A 21,979-nucleotide genomic window follows, 5' to 3' on the forward strand; every position below is an offset into this window, starting at 1 on the left:
TTTTTTTTTGGTTTTTTTTTTTTTTTTGGTTTTTTTTTTTTTTCTGTAAAAGCAGTAGTTACTCCAAACCCTCATGGTGCAGAGAAATGTGGGAAACACATGAAGTTCTTTAAATGACCACATTCATAAAATGCAAATTTGACTATTTATAAGAATAAACTGGATTGCAAAAACGTTTTGAGTTTTAGGGAAACATAAGTCTAAGGGAGCTATCTTTGTTTTGAAACGAGAGCACCTATTTCTGCATTTTTTAACAAAACAAATATTATCAGAGTACCAAAAAATATGCAGTGGTGAAAGAAAGATTAGAGCTTTAACTAATAACAGCCTATGCTTAGAGGTAGTATCAAATAAAGGCCAAATAATTTAGGTTTTGGATTAATTTAATATGACCATAAAGTTCAGCCACTGCAGAAAACCACCATTTTCAACCAAAGCCACCTAAAATTATGTGGACATAAAAGTAACCTGAAAAACTAAAATGAACTCTTAAGAATCTCCAAAAATGATCAGTTCTAGACTAGGTGAATGGGAAGAGTTGTTTTTTAAAATTACTACTATTATTATTATTATTATTTGTTATTATTATTAATAACAATAACAATTACAATAATAAAGGTTGTTGTAGTAGTAGTAGTAATAGTAGTAGTAGTAGTAGTAGTAGTAGTAGTAGTAGTAGTAGTACTACATTTCAATCTGGTTCCAATGCCTTAATATGGACAGTTCTCAAGCTTTTACTTCAGAAGAAATCTTTATAGCTTCCTAATTTACTGGGAGTTTATGGTGGTTGAGGCACATCCCCTTCCATGTCCTACATTCCTGTCACTGTTGCTGTAAAACTATCATAACTTTCTGATCCCTTGGTTCAGTGTGAGCTCTCTCAGCTGTGGGATTTATTAGGTGTACTCTCTGTGTGTTTATGAGGTGCAGATAATGAGCTTGGTGCACTGCAAAATTAAGAGAGCTCCCCACCAGAAGAGCTTTCATCCTGTGCTGCCAATGATATCAGCTGCTGTGTGTCAGTGAGCTTTCAGGTTTTTCCGAGGAACTAATTACAGTAAGGACACTGAATCACAAGAACAGAACAGTTCTGAGTTTTATTAAAACAGAGTGCTTTTATTAATGGAACAAGAATCCTATAGGGCAATATAAATTACAGCGTGTTTTATAATTATTAATAACCACTTTTTTGAATGTATTCTAGGGAATGTGAATTTTAAGGATAAACTGGAATCTGAATACAGAGGAGATAATACATGCATATAAAAAAAACTCACGTAGAAATGGAAAAGGAAAATTATTAAGGTAACTTCTTTGATAGCAGCAGAATAAGAATTAGAAGAAAGTTTGGACAATCAAAAGCATTCATTGCCTGTTTATGAGATGGTTTGAAGAGCAATTAAATTAATAATTTAATGTGTTCACAGTAGTCACACGTTTTTAACCTGCAACATTTCACTTTATATCTGTGCTTTAATCTCTCTTAAGTTAGGGATGCCTGAATCCTTGTTTTGGGGCAGCCACTGGTATAATTAAAGTATATTTGATCTGTAATTAGTGATACTTACAGCATCTCTTCCTTTAATTATGCATTCTTCTGCCTGCAGAGGTGTACTAGGCCAGTGGATCTGAGGAAAAAAAGAAAGAAAATAATTTAACTGGCAGTCTGATCATGGAAATCCAGCTTTTCCATGATTTTTCACATGTCTCAGATCAGAAGAACAAAATCATAGAATAGCCCAGGTTGGAATGTGCTTCAAACCCTCATCTGGTCCAGCTTTTGGTGGAAATGGGAGCCCAGGTGAGATAATCTATCAGTCCATCCTAGACATCTTTAAACCCCCAATTGACAGAAACTCCACCATGTGCCTGGCTCCTTGTGAAGGGAGAGCATCTCTCCTCTTTGAGATGCCATTTAAATGCTTAAGTACTGGAATACTGTGATAAATTCCCCTGAGCCTTGCTTCCCCTGAGAGAAAAGACCTTCAGTCTCTCCTTCCTTGGAACACAACTGTCTTGATTAGGGTAGCACAGCAAACTTATAGTATTCAATAGAATTTAAAGGAAGTTAATGTATGGCACATTTTATATAAATTCAGTAGAAACATCTATGCTAAATTGTCAGTGATTTTCAATATAGTTACTAATCTAGAACTACTGATTTCCTGCTTGAAGTCACACTTAGGAAAGAAAATAGTTTACAGTGAAGTTAATAAGGGTCAGCAATTAACCTTGTGGGAATAGGAGCAGCTCTTCATAGTCAGTTACTAGAAGCGAAGTCAAATTACACAAGTGAGGATTTTTCAGCCATCTACTGTATAACATTTAAGTTTCATCCAAGATGCATGATTTGTTTGGATGAAAACAATATTAAACAATGACTGATCACACTGGAATGATTACTTAATTTCTTACAACATTTAAAAGTGAAAACAAAAACATATTCACATCAGTGATATCAGGCTTGGCTGAAATCAAGTAAATATCCAAAACTGATGTCATCATTAAGACATTTTTGTCAATAATTCAATCATATTTTTTTTCTGTCTGGAAAGTATTTTTTAATTAAATTATTCTTCTAGGCTTTTTTTTTTCTTTTTTTTTTTTTTTTTTTGTAATTTAACTGTCTTAGTTTTCTTGAAATAATTCTAATCTAAGAAAATGATAAATTATTAGACAACTTAATTGCAAGACAAGTAGGGACAAATTATTAATCTTAAATTCCTGGGGTTTAAAAGTGAAAGACCCAGTTCTCTGTATTATCTTCATTAATGAATTGGACATGGAAATCAAAGGAATACTAAGTAAATTTGCCAATGACACTAAAATGGAGCTATTCACTCTCTAGACCAGGACAAATCAGAGGACTGGACAGTCACTAATTGCATCAAGTTTAAGAAGGGCAAGCTCATTCTGCACCTGGGGCAGTGCAACCCCAGTGCTGTGTCTGGATCAGGGAATGAGAGACTGGAGAGCAGCTGCAAAAAGGGACCTGGGTGTGGGATTTTGTTAAATTAGAGAGTTTTGGGTGTTTCGTAAAAGGTAGGTTTTAGAGATAGCAAGATTAATGCTAAAAAATAAACAGCTCAAGACACATTCCTCAGCAGTCCCGTCCCGTTCGTAATTTGTAGTTCCCCAGCCAATAATACCTGGGGGTCGTGGTCAGTGGCAAGCTGAGTGAGACAGCAGTGCCCTGGCAGTGTTTGGGGCTCACAACATCTAATTCCAAGTTCATCACAACACCTGTTTTCAGTCAGATGGTCTTATAGTCGTCTATGAGTGATCAAAAACTGGCTCTCACGTAGTCTCTACATTGCTGCTGTGTAGTGTGAAAAGGTACCTGGACTCTTCTGAACTCCCGTGAAAGCACTCATTCAGTCATCCTGCTCAGACCATTCCTGGTTCATTCATTGCAAAACTCAGGGTCCACAGTCATTTATTTTAGTCACTATTCAGGAATTGAATGAAGCATGGGTTAAACCAGTCCTTAACCCCAAAAAAAACTAGAAGTTATGAGATCTCTAATCTTATAGATTCAAAGCTAAGGCTAAAAGTATGAAAACACAGCTTTCAGTTCCCAAAGACATGTTCTAACTAGCAGGCTAAAATGAAAGGTTTTGCCCATACAAGGTGTAGGTGGCTGTTAGGAACAGAGAAACCACAGAGGGAATAAAACACTTGACTCTGTAACTTGATATTAAATATGCTGTGTGTAGGTGATTATTTTTGCATTTGAATACTTAGTCCCAGTGCTGTTGAAAATACTTTGTATGTGCATTTTCCCCTTAAGATATACTGAATTAAACACATATAGAATTAAAAGAAAAAAGCCAAAGAGGTAACTTAATGCTCCTGCTTTTTCTGGAAAGTCAAAAAGCAGCTGCAGTGGAGCTACATAAATTTGGTCTTTGCCAAAGAAAAAAAAGAATAAACCATGGAGCTGCAGAATGGTTTGGGTTTGAAGGGACCCTTAAAGACCAACTTTGACCACATGCCATAGTCAGGGACATCCTTTACTGTTGCTCAAGGCCCCATCCAGCCTGACCTTGAACAGCTCCTGGGATGGAACATTCACAGCTTCTGCATGGAAAACTGTTCCAGGGTCTGACCAGGTTCATAGTTAAGAAGTTCTTCCTAGTATCTAATCTAAATCTACAGTCTTTTATTTTAAAACCTCTGTCTCTTGTGCTGTCACTACAGTCCTTGAGAAAATTCTCCATCTTTCCTGTAAAGCCCCTTTACAAATTGAAACTGCAGCATAAGGTTTCCCCAGAGCTTTGTGTTCTTCAGGCTGAACCCCAATTCTCTCAGCCTGTCTTTATAGGAGAGATATTCCACCCCTCTGAACACTTCTGTGGCTCTCCTCACAAAATTACCAACTTCTAAGGCAAGTCCATGTTCATTGCCTGCAGTACATGGGTCTGAATTATAATTCTTGTAAGAGATATATGTCTCCTGAAGAAGTTTTTCTATCCAGAAAATATTTTTAAAACTCATAACTCTTGCAAGGCTCTTGAGTTTTAACATAAATGACTATAAAGATTTTAATCTCTTCAAGAATATTTTAGAATTGAGACTAAAAAATCTCTGCATGTCAGATTTTGCTATCATACCTAATTTCAAATTATTATAACATAGGATGTGTTTGCACTGCATGAAAATCCAGCTATTAATCAGCTGTAATGTATTCAGTCTTTAACCTGCCATGTATTACTTTTTTCTTATGTTTATATTTAAGAGGTGTGACAATTACCAGCCTTAATTTTTAATTGGTTCTGTGCCGGGATTACAATCATTTGGCAAGATATCAATAAGAATTTTGGGAAATCTGACTGCATATAGAGACTGTACCAGCATCACACTGGCATATATTCTTCTGGGCTGCAGTCTTGACATAACTATTGGCTTGACCATAATTTTTCAAAAATTTTCACCACTTTAGGTTACTGTGAATTAAATTTTTAAATGGCTTGTTTAGTGATGTTTTCTCACTAAACCACAGTATTGTCATCCTTGAGATGTTGATGATGTAATTTTAGCTTTGTCAAGGATAAAGCACTGTGGGAAAAAGATATTTTTAAATATACTTTTTAAAATTAAGTTGTAAGGAAGTACAGATATGGGCAAAACTTTAATTGGAGCTGGAATGCTAATTAGTGTCTGCAAACATCCTCTCCATTCAGCCACTAACCTTAAAAAACAGGATGGTATCAATAGTACAAACTAATTTAAAGAAATTATATGAGCTTTATAGCACTTCAGGCCAAGATAGACTACTGTGTGTTCTAGGCTGAACTCTAATTTGTGACGGGGCAATTAAGCAATTCAACCAGCATGTCTCTGGTTTAATTCAATAAATAGTGCTTAATTAACAGTTAATTTGTGCTTGGCTGAAGCACAAATTCTTAAAAAATATCTGCTGATGACCGAATATTGTATATATTTATCAACAAATACGTGGCCACCTTCCCTCTTGGAAGGTTATTCCAACAGATAATCAAACTCACTAAATTGTGTTCTTTTTATTTCAGTTTACATTAGTGCACAATCCTAGACAGTATTCAAAGACATAAGCAAGCCCTGCTCTTGCAGACTTGTGTTCAGCCAGCTCTGGAGTGAAGTAGAGCTTCACTAGAGGCAAGATATATAATGAAGTCTCTAAAATTTCTTACAGCAGAAATATAAAACCGAATCTGGAGCCATCTCACACTAGGTGAGAAACAGCTCAATTTAAATCTGCCTGCACAAGCCCATTTAGAGAAGTGGGAAGGTTTCTATTCAGACTCAGACATTCCAAAGGCCCTTGAAGAATAAGCTATCTGTAAGGAATTTGTGGGCAAATAGGAAGAGCAGTCTATTTTCACTCCAGCATGAGACAAAAGGAGGAACAAATGTCCCCTTTCTTTATGAGCTGTTTGACCAGTGGTGATGTGGCACTGGCTCAAGTTTGGTGTTAACAAAGATCCTCTCTGGCACCAATTCAAATGAACTGCAATGTTTTTAAAAACAAATTTGGCACCAGATACCAAAGAAAGTTCTCTATATGTTAGATCACTACAAGCCTTTAAGGCTTTGGACCAAATCTCAAGTATGAGTAAGGATTTATTCCAAAGATGGTGTCAAAGGGATTGAGCTCTTAGGGAAAGCAAAGGTTAAGTGAAATGTGCCCATAAAGCTTTGTCTTTACACAAGGTTTTGAGTGCTTATAGGGCTCTAATTCTCTGTAAACACTGATACATTTCATATTCTCCCTCATTCTTGCTACTCTTAGTGTAAGGGCACTCTTCATATAGAAACAAGACATCTAAGTAACTGTTCAAAAATGTATAGCATTATGTGTTAAATACTCTAAGCAAGAATATAATACACTCTGTATGTATTAAATGAGAGATACAAAGAGCAAAATAGGCAAAATAAATGTTATTTGACAAATAGAGAAGAGAGAGTCCTTCCCTTTCCCGGGTGACATTGCCACAGTTGAGAGCTCAACCCAAATGTCTGGGTTTCCCCGCCAATGCAAGAATGACAGTAGTAGTATTTTTTTCCTGAAGGTCTTTACCTCCAATTTTTTTGGATTTTTTTAATCGTATATGCAAATTGGTGGGGATAAAATGTATTTAAAATAATTTGGTAGAGATTTACATAAACAGCCACTAGTTTACATGAAAAAGCGATGATCTACCCTTCAGTGTTGCAGTGTATTTGAAAGCTGAAGAGAACTGAAACTGAAGAAAACATGTATTCTATTAAATACAGATTTATAGGAGACATACCTCATATGCATCACAAGTAAAGTTGTTTGAAATGTTGGATTACTTTGGCAGTCAACAGGTCTCAATGCAAAAGCATTTTATGTCTACTCAGCATTTAGTTGTTTTTCTTTGGGATAACTTCTAGTATGCTAGCTAGAACAGAATTCTTTGGTCATTTTACAGCAAAAGATAAATTTCTAGTTGGAAATGGATCTCAGTTTGGTTTTTAGAAAGCATATTCATATTCTAAATTGTTGAGAAATAGATGACTATGAATTAAAATACATAAACAGTTTTCTGGATCACAGAAGATGAAGATGAATACCAATCTGCCCAAAAATTCATGAAACCTTTATTTTGCAAACAATGAGTCATTTTGGTTACCAGAGAGAGAATAAAACCCAGGAACTTGCCTGCACTCATATACTTTCAGTGGATTAAAATTTCTAGTTTAGATTAATTTAGCTAAACTCTTCAGTCAAAAGAACAGGTCAAAGACTAACCAACACACAGTTAAACTCCAATTAATAAAGAACTTTGGTAATAATTAATCAAACACTCTCTCAACTCCAGGAACTTTCTCTAATGTATCTCAGCAATTAAGGGTTCCTATAACAGAAATGTCTCATTCCACACTTTTGCTGGTAAAGCTGTAAGGTGATCATACTTTCCTTAACTATCCCTGAATGAGGTCTGCACTGAGTGAACTCTGGGAAAAAGAGAAAAGCTCATGCCAGTTGTACTCAAGGCAGCTAGGTCCCAGTGAGATCATGTTTCTAAACATGCCAGGCCAAGCTTCATTTGTTTCAGTTTCTCATCTTTAGCATAAGAAAAGGCAAGAGGAGTTTTCATCACTTTACCATACTCTACATAATTTCCAGACAGAGAACATGGTTTCATAGTAAATGGCTGATATTCCATTTAAAAACAAGAAAGGGAACAATGAACTTCACGTGTGTCCAGATGGGATGATGGTGGTTGGACAGAAGCATGAAGTGCTCTATCCTGTCATCTTTACTCACAGGTTTACTGCCAAGGGGGGAGGAAGAGAGTGGGGACAAAAAGCTTATTTTATAGAAAAAAATGTTATATAAATGTTTTCATATCTGTGAGCTGTAACATTTTCACACAGGATATTAATAATTTGTATCAAAGCAAAAAGGAATTAGCTTATATCTCACTGTTGAGGAACAATGCTCAGTATGTAGCTCTGCCCCCTGAGCAGTTAAATTTTGGGTTTTTTTTAAATGTAGTTAAATTCTCAAATAGCCTCCCTGAATAGATTCATACGCCATAACAAGGATTGACATTCCCAAATGTTTATAAAGAGAATAAAGCATATTATATCTGTTCACAGTAGTGGAACATGCTAATTTTGTTTGGACATAAGCAAAGCTAATTATGGTAAAGTTGGCCAGAGTGTTGATGTAAGATTAGTGATATTCACTTTTAGCAAGGGGGCAGAAAGAAAAGAATTTGAGACATCAGTGGTCAGTGCAGTATAGAAATCAACAAAAATATTTATCCCAAGTGACTTTATTTTATTTTACTCACTTGTTATTCTACTTATTAATTTTCAAATAAATGAAAATACATCAAAACACATTCGGAAAATTTAAAGAAGTAGATAAGGAAAACACTGAAAAATCTTAAGAGATCATTTATCTGCATTCAAAATGGTTGAACAATGGAACAATGCTCCTGCCAGCTTCCCTTGCTACTGTATGTTTCCAATCCTAGCTTCCAAGGGCAGAAGTGAGTAAGGAATCCAAGGCTGACATCAGCTCAGACTCCAGCCTCTGCACTTCAGTTGTCAGTTTGCCAATCACTTGTGGTTTCTACAATGTACTGAGTTCTCTGGTAGGATTATGACTTAACCCACCCCTCTCCCATAGACCACAGAGTAGCCTTCAAATGCCACTTTCAGTCATTGTGTAATAGTACCTCTGGCTCAAACCAATGCAAAATGAGTTTCTAAAGAAGGTTAGAAATCCCCCAAAACTGCAGGGTTGATGCTGCTATTGAAAACTTCTTATAGTTTACAAGTTTAGTTTTTTTCTCCTTAATGTTTTCTCTCCTGAAGCTCCAGGGAAATTTTATTCCTCAATAATATAGTGGAGATACAAAAACCAGATGTGTACAAATGTAAGGTGCTCTAAACATCTGCAACCATGTTGAAATTCAGTGAGAAATAGTTATTTGACCCCAAGTCTTTTCATCCAGAGTAAGCCTTATGGTTGAAGAGGGGGAAAAATGGTAATTAGTGTATTTTTCTTAAATATAAATATGACCTTAGAGTTTGTGCACAAAACACCTACAAAAACTCCATTACCTCAGCCATGCAAGTTCTAATATCCTGTGCTACGTGTTGCACCATGAAGTAATATATATAAATATATATTACATATGTGCATATATGGCTTTTTACTCCACCTCTCGGTAGTTGTCGCTGATTCGATCCAAACTGAGGGAATACAAGAGGTCTCTTCCTCCCACGAACAGTCGCTCTTGATACTCATCCAGCAGCATGATGTGAAGTCCAAGATATCCAAATGGGCTACGAAAGACTGACGTCCTGTTTAAATCCCAGAGCTCTGAAATACAATCAGAGTGTTCGTGATAAATACCAAAGAGCTTAGCTTTCATGGCTTCATTTTCATATCCTCCTAGGGAACTGGGAGAGAAGTTGTGGGACATTACAATGCTAAACATATAATCTTTGAGTAAGAAAGAGACACGAAATGCCTGGGAATAATTTCCAAACTAAGCCAGCTCTCCAGGAGGTTTCTCTCTGAGTCTTTACATCATAATCTTTATGCCTAAAATATGAGATGGGGACAGTTGAAAATTAGTTTTCTCCTGGACATTTTCTGAAAAGGAAAAAGAACTTAGAACAATAACTGCAAATGGAAAAAAAAAAAAAAAGAATTAACGGAAATTGAAAAAATACTGGAAATTGTGTCCTTGTCTTTCAATTATGTCAAACTCCAGGTTTTCAATGTACACACTATTTTACCTGGGTTTGTATTTTTAGGCATTGTGGGTTTTAAGCTTAACTGTCTTCACTCAGTTCACTGAATCTATTGCCTCTAAATTCAGTGAAAACAGTATGAAATCTGTGAAATGCATATGAATAATTTTCCAACACTGATTTTGTCAAGAAATGCACTGACCTAATATGGGAATCTGAGGTTAAGTTGTACATGATCTAGGCTAAAGCCAGTTCCACTGAGAAAAATAAATTAATTCTGGGTACTGTTGCAGAAACTTGGATTCAGGCCTCAGGAAGCATGAAAGAGGTGAAACATGGAGATCTGTCTGCACTGGGGTGCAGAGCACAACCTTGCTAGCAGCAGGTCAGAAAGGCTGAAAATAATTTTGTTGTTGGGAAGCCTCAAAAGGAATCATTTGAGAGAGTACCCTTGGACTCCCTCCAAAACGACAGTGCTTGAACTGGGGGAAAGCAACTATGTTCTTATGTCTGTACTGTGGCAAATTGTTCTATTTTGAAGAAATCACTTCTGGTAAAAGGAATTAAATATGCTTATCCTCGCAGCTTCCCATGAGCATATTTTTTTCAGTTGTTTGGTTGTGGTCCTGAAGTGAATGTTGGAAGAAGTGGGATTGTTCCTGAGCTAGAGAAGACAAATGATCCCCCATCCAGTTTGGAGGCTCCTGCTCACATGCCACACCAACAGTTCTGTTCATTTGTCCACTGCACCTCAACAGCAATATAGAATCCACAGCTGATGTTCTGTAAGCAAGAAATTTAATGCTCAAAAAAAAATTAATATAATCCAACAAATTGACAACATTCCTATTAATTTTAAATTACTAAGTATATTGTGTGTGTGTGTGATAAGTGATTTCAGTAATAAGATAAAAATGTTTTACTTCATTTACTAGGTAGGCTGAGTTCAGGTCAACAGAGGCTAAAAGTAACTAGCTTCTGAAAGTTGTTTCTTTAGATGATAAAATTTACATCAAAGGAGTTGTACTAAAAATTCAGCCCTACATATGATGTCTTTCTCAAGTGATCATCAAACAGAATCTATTGAATAGTTGTACCTGTATGTGACTGGCCTCACTTAACAAATGGAAAACTAAGTCACAGAGAGGAGCATCATGATTAGGAGAACAAGAGATTTTTTTGTCTAAGCATTGCATAGTAACCAGTGGATACATACACATTTTTTGACAGTGATACACTCAGCACACAGCTGCACAGCAATGTGGAAATGGCACTTTCAAAGCTTGCTCCTGCCAAGCAAATGAGCAGATTGCTGTTTTGGAAGAACATTGCTTGTTTCTGAACAGATTAGAAATGAAATGAAAGCAGAGCTAGAAATACACTTTTGGTCCTAAATAAAGCCAGTTTTTATTTGCAAGAATATAAATCATTCAATATATTTTCTTTTTTAATCAGTCTTGGAGTGAAAAGAATTGCATTTTAAATTCCAGTTATATACAGAAAACAAAAGGTTACTGTGGTAGCTTCCTCTTATTTATTTTCATGTGGTCCTGAAGGCAAATTGTTCATAAATGAGACAATATTTCTTTACATACATCAGAGATATGACTCATGTGTTCTCATAATGATGAACAATTCTCTACCTGATCACATAAACTGATAACTGCTCGTATAAGACTCAGTCTCACAAAGCACACCTGCAAGTCCTATTGTCTTAAAGGGAAGTTAAGAATACAAAACATCTTTCAAGATAGAACTTGTAAAAAGAGATGTTTCTAAGACTACATTCAGCAAATTACACAGACATGGGCTTGCTGTGGAGGTAGAAATAAGAATAGAAGTGAACCCTACATCAGAAAGGACTAGAAAACAACAAGCAGCTGGGATTGGAGAGTGATTTTGTACTGAATCACAAATGTAGCAGCATTATGTAGATCCTTTGAAAGGTAGTAGAATTTCCGTACATTGTAGGATATACATGAGGTATTAGGATAATGCAGCACATCCTTGAATGCCTGGAGAATGAATGGAATATCTGGAAGTCTAAAACAGTACTAGAAGCTTTCCATTTCTAGGCAAGTGAATCTCACCGTGGTGTGGTTTGATGTAAATGACGCAGGTTCTGAAGCAGTAGAACACCATTTTTGTTGTGCTATTCCCCTTCAGCAAAGGTGGGTTGGCTTCAGGTTAGCCCTGCAGGAATGCAGCTGTACTGCTTCTGGACAAGCTGCTGCCTCCACACATAGCACAGCTCTCATACTCACACAAATGCATTGTTAGTTCTTAGAATCACAGAATGGTTTGGGTTGGAAGGGATCTTAAAGATCATCTGGTTCCGACTCTCCGGCCATAGTTTCTTCAAGACCAGGTTGCTCCAAGCCCTGTCCAACCTGACCTTGAACACTTTCAGGGATGGGGCACCCACCTTCTCTGGACAACCTGTGCCAGTGTCTCAATATCCTCACAGCAAAAGATTTCTCACATTTAATCTCAACCTATGCTCTTACAGCTTAGAGCCATTACCCTTTGTTTTATCACCACATGCCCTTGTGAAAAGTTCCACTCCATCTCTCTTGTAGCCCCTTTAGGTACTGAAAGCTGTTACGAAGTCTTCCTAAAATTTTCTCTTCTCTAGACTGAACAGTCCCAGCTCTCTCAGCCTGTCTTTATACTAGAGGTGCTCCAGTCCTCTGATCATCTTTGTTGTCTGCTCTGGACTTGCTCCAAACAGGTCCACATCCTTCTTATGTGACTAAGCGTTTCAGTTGAGCACAACTCTTCCTTTTACTGAGTTTCTATAGATTTCTGTGACAAAAAAACCAAAACCAGAACCAAAACCAAAAATCAAAGCCAAAACCAAAACAAAAACCAAAAGAAAAAAAAAAGGTAATTCTGTAAAGGTCTTGCATAAAGAAGCAAAAAGCCAGAATCACAGAGGATGAATTATTCAGGGTCAATATATTGCTAGTACTCAGCACATAGAAAAAAAAAAAAAAGAGATAATACTTTTCCTACCCTTATCTTTTGGTAAAAACAAATCTTCTGTAGTACTGATCCATAAATTTGAAAAAATATTATCTTTTGTGCTATAGTGCTTTGCCATTTTAATCCAAAGACTCAAGACCATAATTAAACCCACCCCATGTATAAACAGCATTTTACTCAACAAAGGAGAGACTGCTTCAATATTTACATACTCCTATATGGCACTTCATTTTACCTGTGCAAGCTTTAAAGCACGTCTGGACTGCTGAATTACATTTCATAAGAGACCAAATCTTATTTCTTTCTGTTTTAAAAGCTGAGAACAAACCTGATGATTTGCTTTCTGTCTGACAGAGTTTGTCGGCAAATATTCAGGCTAATCTTGCTTACCACACTATCTCTTATAGCAGATCTCCTTTGGTGAACATATTCATACTGTATCCTATTTGACAAAATGAATTCTATTACACATTGGTCTAACAATGTTAATTATATTCCTAATAGGCAATTTCTTGGATATTTTAATGAGTAGTATATAATTCTGACTTCTAAGATTATTTTAGAACAGTAATTTCTTCAATTAGAAAAAAAAACCCTCTATTTTTATTTCAATGTTTTAAATATAAATTATTGATAACTTATATATGCTTATCTAAACTCTTATGCTTAGAAAATTAAATGTAAAAACCTCAATTATGCTCCACAGCAACCAGACTATATTGCCACTTCATTTTTAACACATTTTCAGAATTTAAGCACACTTTGAGTAATGTATAATTTTGGATCTTGAATATAGACAAATACCACTGTAGATTTTTAATCTTTTTTATTTTTCCCAGGGAGTGACAAAGGTGCTGTTGCTCTGCTCTGTTCTTCATAGCATTACATCATCACAACTGCACAAGTCTATTCCCTTTGCCCTTTTTTGCCCTCATAAAAATCTTTGGCTCCCCTTTTAAATTCTTCAGAAACATAGTCTCACCTCCCACACTACTTCATGCTGCAGATCATTCTTCCAGCAGAGATGTTTTCCAGATGCTGGGCACTGACAAATGAGTCCACATAAGGTGGATGTTTCAGTGCTGCTTCACAGGAAGAGTTAATGGCTGGGGTTGCCATCTGTCCTCATCAATAATGTGAAAGGCCACTGATATAAAGTCTAGGTAATGTGAGCACCTGAATGACATCTTATGGTTCAAATTATTGGCATAGTCCTGGAATATAGATCTGCAGTGGAACAGGTTTTCCAAGAACTTAGTGGACCTTATGTAATTTTAATTATTTAGCTTTTTTGCTATATTGCTGACAAGTGATAACAAAATCTGCTTGCATGTGACAAGAAAGAGACAGAAACAAAAATGAGGAAAAATAAAAAGAGACATAGAAGAGAGCCTGAACTATCTGTGACACAGTTTATGAACTAGGGGTCAATGGTAAGACCAGGTAATATATGTATCTTCTGTTTTAAAACACTGGTACTTTAAGGCAAATATTTATTTGAGGATACTCTAAAGACTCATCCATCACAAGGACAAAAACATAAACTTAAAAGTGGTTGAATCTTTTTTGACAAGGTTAAGACCTCTAACTGGCAATATTCTATATAAAATTAATAGGAAGCAGAAGATTTCTTCACAGGGGAAAATAAGAGAGAGTAAAATTCACCTAAAACTCACAATTCTTCTGATTTTGAGATTGACTATTTTTATTTTTCTGTGTTTACAATCCTCAGTCAAATATAACCCTGTAACAATAATTATAAAGTCATGACAGTGATTGTCAGGTAATGGAAAGTCAAACAGCAAGCAACTGAACTGGTTGGGAAGTTGAAAAGGGAACAGTGTTAACTGGCCAGAGGTGGCCAAAGTAAATTCTCCTGCCTGAGATTTGGTAGCAAAATCTGAGCTAAGAACTGTAGTAGCAGAATTAATTGCAAATAGTAAACTAACTAAAAAATCCAGGGTAGTAGTAATGCTGAAAGATACAACTATAATTTTAAAACACTGTTCTTAAGATAGTTTAGTGTTTTATTGGAAGAAGATGAATCAGCAGGAGATAGGTTTAAAAGTCTGTGGGGGAGACTGAAGTATGAGCTTTCACTGCTTGAGGTTTTATCTATGTGGCTGCCAGGCAGATGCCACAGAAACTTGGCAGAGAAGGAGACAGAAAACAAATTATAGTAACAACAAGAAAAAACCCATTAGTCCATAACTACTTTCATAAGATTCAACCTCTGCTCTTAACAGCAGGTGAGTTTGGCTATCGAGCTTTATTTGGGAAATGTAATTGGCTTCATGAAGGGAGCTGGTACAGCAAACCACATGAGTAAATTTGCAAATTTGGTTCTCTTCTAAATGTTCTGGATTTAGTGATGAAGTTTAAAGTATAGTCAAAACTTCAAACAAAATCTTTCCCTGTCTGTCTGTTGAAATTACAGAGGCAAAAGTTTCTGAAATTAAAAGGTACAGTTTGGGGAGACAAGAATGGTTTCAATCTATATGCAAGAAAAAACAATCTTCTGGCTTTTTTTTTTTTCCCTGAGAATATTGGAAAAACCTAAAACTGGAACATATAATAAATCTTAGGAAATATTTTTGTTTCCTCTAATTCTACTCAGATAATGACAGAAAAAAGTCTTTGTAGCTTGAAAGTTCTTTACACAGCTAATCATGATATTCCAAGTCCTAATCCTTCATAGTTCCATTTCAAACTCTTATATGCCACATACATACTGTGCAATACGTATATTCTGTCACATCTAGCAAATACTTATTTTTTCTTCCCTGATGGCAAAATAGCATATTCAATTAACAGCACTGTGGCTGGTTTGGTTTTAATCGTTTAATAATAGAAAAATAGCCATTACGAAAAGACAAGAGTTTATAGTGTTAGTATATTACATAACAGTAAAAACATGTATGCTTACACAGTACTTTATAATATTTTTAGTTCTTGCTGGAAATGTCTATGGTGTACATTAGTTTAAGGGAAATCATGCACTATCTTCATACAAGCTGAGTTTACACCAATTTGAAGATACATTTCAAGATTTATATGCTGGTCCAATAAAAAACCATCTGATATTCAATTTAATGTTACTAACACTTGAAAAGAAATTAAATTCACTGTAGTAAAAACTTGATGCTTTTGAGTTTTAATCATGCCTACCTAGAAATGATGGATGATGTACAGATAGTTTTGGGTGAAAACCTCTTTGTAAGTCAAAAGAAAACAGTTACAGAACCTGCTAAACAGTCATGTATGTTGAAGCAATATTTGTTTTTTTGACAATAACACATTTGACCCTACCAGTTTATGGATCTTACTGGCTTTTAATACAGCAGTAAGATATAATGGTTTCTCACAGAAGGCCTAATACAGAGCTCATATGCCATTTTTTCCAATTACGTTAATTAGTTTTGACCTAGGTAATTACACCACTATAGATTAAATAGATGTGGAACAGTATAGGGAAAATAATTTTCCTTCTGTATTTTATCTGAACCTGAGAAACAGTAGACAGAGAATCAACTCAGAATGAGAAGAAATTTTCATAATTTCAATGTCAAACTACTATATAAATGATGTCTACCATTCATTATGCTTTTGATGATAATATTTAGTTTTCAACAATAATAACAATTTCAAATACTTTAAATTAAGCTCACTACATTTTTTTCCATATTTAGTTCTAGTTAGAAGGATATTGCTTGCAGAATGGTGAATACTTTTTTTAAAATTCATTTCAGTATTAGATAGCAAATTTTGGCACTCATTCCAACAAATTTGCTATGGTAAATTGACATACTCATTATACCATTATACTCTATAATAAAAAAATTTGTTTAGCTTACCAGTTGGATTTTTCTTGGAAAAGTTACATGGAACCCCAAAATGCTATGTGACAACACACAGTTCAGAAATGTGGTTGTGATAGAAAATATCAAACAATATCAAAAAATATCAAAGCACTGTGGCTGTTATGAACTCCCAGGTCTCGGTGACCATCATAATGTGTCTGCCTAAAATTTTCTAGTGACTTCAAATCCTAATGATCCTTTTTTTAGTAAAGCATTTTAGGAGGTAATAGTACATGATAATATGGATAAGATCTTCATCAATATTACAAATTTCTTGCTTAATGGTAGACTGTTTGATAAAAGCTTCAGAAATCTGTTTCTCTATTAAAACATTCCAGCAGAAATATAAACCAGAATTTTTTACTGTGCAATTCTTCCAGCCTATGGAAAACACAAGCATCTATGAGAGAGTCTTTGTGAGCTTTATGCATTTCATCCAATATACCTCTAAGGAAGTAAGCACAAAAAGTAATGTCCTTTTAAAATTATACTCACAAAAGATGTTTTACATTATGTTTAATATCTTAATAGTGTTAACAAGTGAAATAATTGATTTATAAAACTTGAGTTTTAGAAAGTACATATGGTTCAAATAATCATAGACCTCTGCTGATGAAACACAGACAGTCCAGTCTCTTGAGGATCTGATTTATTAAGGTGTACCACTTACTACATGCTTATTACCATGCCAGTATGGGAAGAGTAGAATTCTTCCTATGGAGAGATCCTGTGTTTTGACAGAAAGAGAATCTGGTGCTTTGATTTAAAATGAAGATGCCAAGAGTCAGGGGTTTATGCTGTTCGAAATGACTGTTAAATTGAATTTCCCCTGTAAAAGATGGATTAAAAGGAGCTATCTCATGTGATTTTCAGCAACATATGCTCTTGGGCAGGATGGCATGTGATTGACAGTGTATGTAAGGCTATCTGGAGTCATCAACAGGAAAAAAAAGCAGAATTGACGAGAAAGAAGACGTGAGAAAAGCAAAAGGCAGAGGGAAAATTGAAATGGAAATAACTAAAAAGATGAAAGGAAATTTTCAAGGTATTTTTTTTTCCTGTGAAATAAATTACTCACAGCATATGAAGAGTTCATGACAATATTCCACAAGTAAGTTTAGAAAGACTTGCTACACCTCACACACTGAAATAAACTCAATTTTCCCTGCACATAGAAACTCTATGCATAAACAGAGGTGAATAGACTTTTCTGGAAATGAACACTTTGTTAGTCCAAAGTTTGTTCTTTTAATTGAATTTATCTTCTCTGGAAAGATTTAACTCAAAAAAAGATGTATTCAGATGCTACATTAGTGTCTTTGGAAGGCCTACCTCATGTGAGTAATTAATATATCCATGATTTGACCCTGCTTTTCCTGATACATCTCAAATATTTCAAAATGTTAATGAAAACTGAATACATCAAAGGTCTTTTTTCTTGCCTATATTTTAATTATGGGGTTTTTTTTATGACACAGAGCTTTATGAAAAAATTCAAGCTCTTATATTACAGGGTAAGATATGTTATATTCAGCTTTTGTTATGTTCAAAGTCAAGTGTCTAGTTTAAGGTATTTTTCCAGCTGTCTTTTTTATCAGAACAAAAGAAAGAGGTATTCCCAAATGGCATTTTAAAATTCCTTTATAAGAGCATTCAAACAAATATAATCTGAAAGCTGCATTTTTATAATCCAAATTTTAAGAATGTAATCTAAATTTTAAATACATAATGAACTTGGAATGGAGTGGATGAATTCCACTCTAAAATGCATCCTGTAAATAAGCCAAGGTTGTATTTTATCAATGTTTGCAATTTTAGTCACTGCAGTGATGGGCAACACATAGGAATAGCTCTCCTTGTTGTCTCCCCCAGTATGCCTAATTATCTGTAAAATTCTGGTTAAATGACTTGGAAGAGAGAGACAGAAAAAAGCTTGATTTTAATAACTTAGGACGTGTTTGAAACCTTTCATAATCAGTAATGTTTTGCAAATATTAACAGTCAAAACATTCTTCAGCCATTTGACTTTGAGCTGATAGAGCTCAACACAGTTGATCTTAAATAATGTAACTGGAGAATAAAAGTTAATAATAGGGAGCCATTAATGGTCATGTAACTATTATGAATTTTATTATTTATTGTTATGTATTATCCTCAAAACTTCATGGATGTGTCCACCCATCCTCCCTTTCCTTTCCCCCCTGCCACAATATTCATTTGTTTCTGATAGATTTTGCAAGTCAGAAAAAATGATAGTGCATGTTTAGAAGTTTATTGTACTTTGATATAAGCGTTATCTTTTCTCATGTTATATTTGATTATCCAATGGAGTCATACAATAGACTGTACTGAATTTCAGCTTCTAAATATTTCAGATGCTTTTAGAAAAATACCAGATGATAACAAAAGCCCTTCTTACATCGAAGATAATGAATTCTGCATTAGAACACAGAAAGAGTCTCCTGAAATTACAAGTAACATCTCTATATCCTCAACTGACCAGATGGTAATCATAAAAAATCTCCCATAAACCTCTCCAAAACATTTTCTCAGTATGACTCTGTCCTGAATCATTTTGCACAGGATGTAAAAAACCCATACAGTTATGGGTGTTCCTTCATCAGCTCTTTATTCACTGTAATTTAGAAATTCCCCTTCATCTTGATTCTTAGTTTAACACTGGGGCTTTATTTCAGATGTTTTGGGGTCAATCTGTCTTTTTTACTTATAGCTGGCTTTACAGAAGGTAGAACATCAGATAATTTCTTTAGTGTCCTTTATTTCTCCCAAGTGCTACTGATGTTTAGAACTATAGGCATACTGTGAAAATAAAGGCTTGATACATCTGAGTCATTTTTATATACTGAAGAGCTTTGCAGAAGTTCATAGAGATCTAGGGATTAAATCATAGATACAGAGAGAGCTTTGGGTTCTGTCACTGCTTCCACCAGCTTGGTGACATCCACAAATTTGCTAAGGGTGGTCTCAATCCCACTGTCTATATTGCTGTTAAAGATATTAAATACCAGTTCCAGTACAGGAACTTAAAGGAGGAACTTTGAGGAACATTGATTATGTACTTCTCAGAGATGAAAAATGCATAGCCCTGGACAGCTGTTTTCTTGAGGAATTTCCAATCTAACTGGAAAGCACAGACAAAAGATAATTAAAAAAAAAAAAAAAAAAAAAAAAGGAAACTGAAATTAAAAAAAAAAAAATCAAACTGTCATAAACAGGGTAAATCACAAAATAATAATTTCAATATTCACAAAATTCTCCAGGGTTTGATTTTAGCTCTACATGATTTGCACTGATCACTCAGCAAGTCTGCATTAAACTGCTGGACAGTTCATATTTTGAATGCAAGGACAATGGGTGACCCACAGGCTACTGTCCTGAGAATTTACCCTCAAGAAAAAATGGAGCAAAATACAAAACAGGTATTGGAACTGGGAGAGGACATTTTCCAGACTCTGAAAGAGTTCTTAAAGATTGTGGAAAATGTTTCTATTCCAAACTGGAATAAAAACTTAAAATACAGTGCATTTTCAAACATCAAAAAGTCCAGTTATTTTTCCATGGGTGGAATTATTTTGATAATTTTACATATTTTATTTTGATTAATGCAGTCCTCTGTTTTTATAGTAAGTCAACTAATATTTCAAAATGACATATTCTACAAACAAAATAGAAGTCTTAATTGAAAACATGTAAATATCCCTTTTTTGCCAAAATATTATACAATGGAATATGAATTAAATTTTCGTAATTCATAATGCTTCACAGAGGAAAAAAACACCAAAATCAAAAACCAAAACTAGAATCTGTACAGCTAGCAAAGAAATTCTGCATACCTTTAAAACACCTATTATTATGCATTCTTTACAAAGATGTATCTTTAATAAAATTTAGCTATCTCCAAAAGAAATAGGACTTCTGAAATAACTGCAATGGATTTTTCATAGTAGTGTGTAGAGACAAAAAGATGTAGAGAAAAATTAATATAGAAGACAAAATCCAGAATCCCTTTACAAAATCACAAGACAATTTCTAAATACCAACTTTTCAGATATGCTGGCTACATCTAAAATAACTGTCAATATAAATATGAAGAATGCGAAGATATTGTATTAGAACTAGAGACCCCAAGTACTGTATACTTAATCTGACAGCAATATTTTTTCTTAGAATAGACTAGAAACAGATAGTTATATTTTGCACATTATTTACAGGCGTGGGATTATCTGAGGACAAATTAATTTTGTAATGCCTGCTGCATATTGCATTAGTATTTATACATCAGGATACAATTCTCTCTGCCTGGCACTAGGAAAAAGATGTAAAAAGAACATCATGAACTGTACGAAATAACTTGTCACAGAATAATTCAAACTGTCAGATTTAAGTACACTTAGGAATGAATAGGTCCAAAACATATATTATTTAACTGAGAGCTATTTAACTGTTTGTATTATATTTCATAAATACTTTAGAGGAAAATGTTACACTTAGGTAGTTCTGTCACTTTTTATATAAGCTTAACTAAAGGTCAAGGGAATTTTTTCTGCTTAAGAATTAAAGAACTGGGTCATATTCTGACCCTTGTAAGATATTATAAAATAGTGTCTGATCTGAAGGCAGTGAGACACATTTCAGAAACTTTTCTTTACAAAGAAGACAAAAAAAGGAGGCAAAGTATTAGAAAATGCTCATACATGTAAATGAAAATGCAATATATCTGGTTTGTTTCTGCCAGTGTTATTAACATAAATATCTATTACACTGTTTCTGATTTCAAAGGCTCTCTTGCAGAAGGATGTATTTCTCAATATAAACATCTCATCTGGCAGCCACTGAGAGACCATGCAGGCCATGATGTGCGTTATATGCATATCACAAGAAGACCCCCCAGAAAAATGGTTTTAATTGCATCTTTTGCAATCTCATTCACTTATGCAAATTGAATGTATGATAAATATCAAAAATTCTCTTTCCATTTTCCACTGTTGGAAGCAATGGAAGATAAAGTTAAATCAATGCACAATAATATATATTTGGTTTTGGAAAAACAAAAAAAAAAAAAAAAAAAAAAAAAAAGAAGGGAAAAGTAAACAGCAAATACTGCAAGGACAAGACAAGGCATTGTGGTGGGTTAGCAGTAAGGATACAAATAGTGTAAGAGTCAGATCTACTAGTTTCAGAATAATCTGCAAAGGCAAGTGGTGGAACTGCTAGTAGATGAGCCAATTAAAAAAAGATAGGAGGAAACATCTGACAGTGTTCTAGTTAGTAGCCACACACAAGTGGGGAAAGGATTAACTGTCTTCCAGGTTATTTCCCCATCTTCATTTTCATAATATTATTTACATTACAAACCAAAGTTTTCTACTATCACAGGATGATGATATCAG

At 34.8% G+C, this 21,979-nt stretch overlaps 1 protein-coding gene across 2 annotated transcripts in view; it reads right to left on the bottom strand.

Annotated features, from left to right (window-relative positions):
• SEMA3E (semaphorin 3E) overlaps window positions 1-21,979 on the bottom strand; it is a 129,304-nt gene that overhangs the window by 53,099 nt on the left and 54,226 nt on the right. For both annotated transcript variants that reach the window (XM_021539599.3, XM_077783667.1), the window contains exons 2-3: window positions 9,186-9,346; window positions 1,569-1,628 (exon numbers count right to left, since the gene is read on the bottom strand). In XM_021539599.3, coding sequence (XP_021395274.2) covers window positions 1,569-1,628; window positions 9,186-9,346 — 221 coding nt within the window. The remainder of the gene's footprint in view (window positions 1-1,568; window positions 1,629-9,185; window positions 9,347-21,979) is intronic.

Source organism: Lonchura striata, chromosome 5 (assembly GCF_046129695.1).
Source record: "Lonchura striata isolate bLonStr1 chromosome 5, bLonStr1.mat, whole genome shotgun sequence".
Taxonomy (NCBI): domain Eukaryota; kingdom Metazoa; phylum Chordata; class Aves; order Passeriformes; family Estrildidae; genus Lonchura; species Lonchura striata.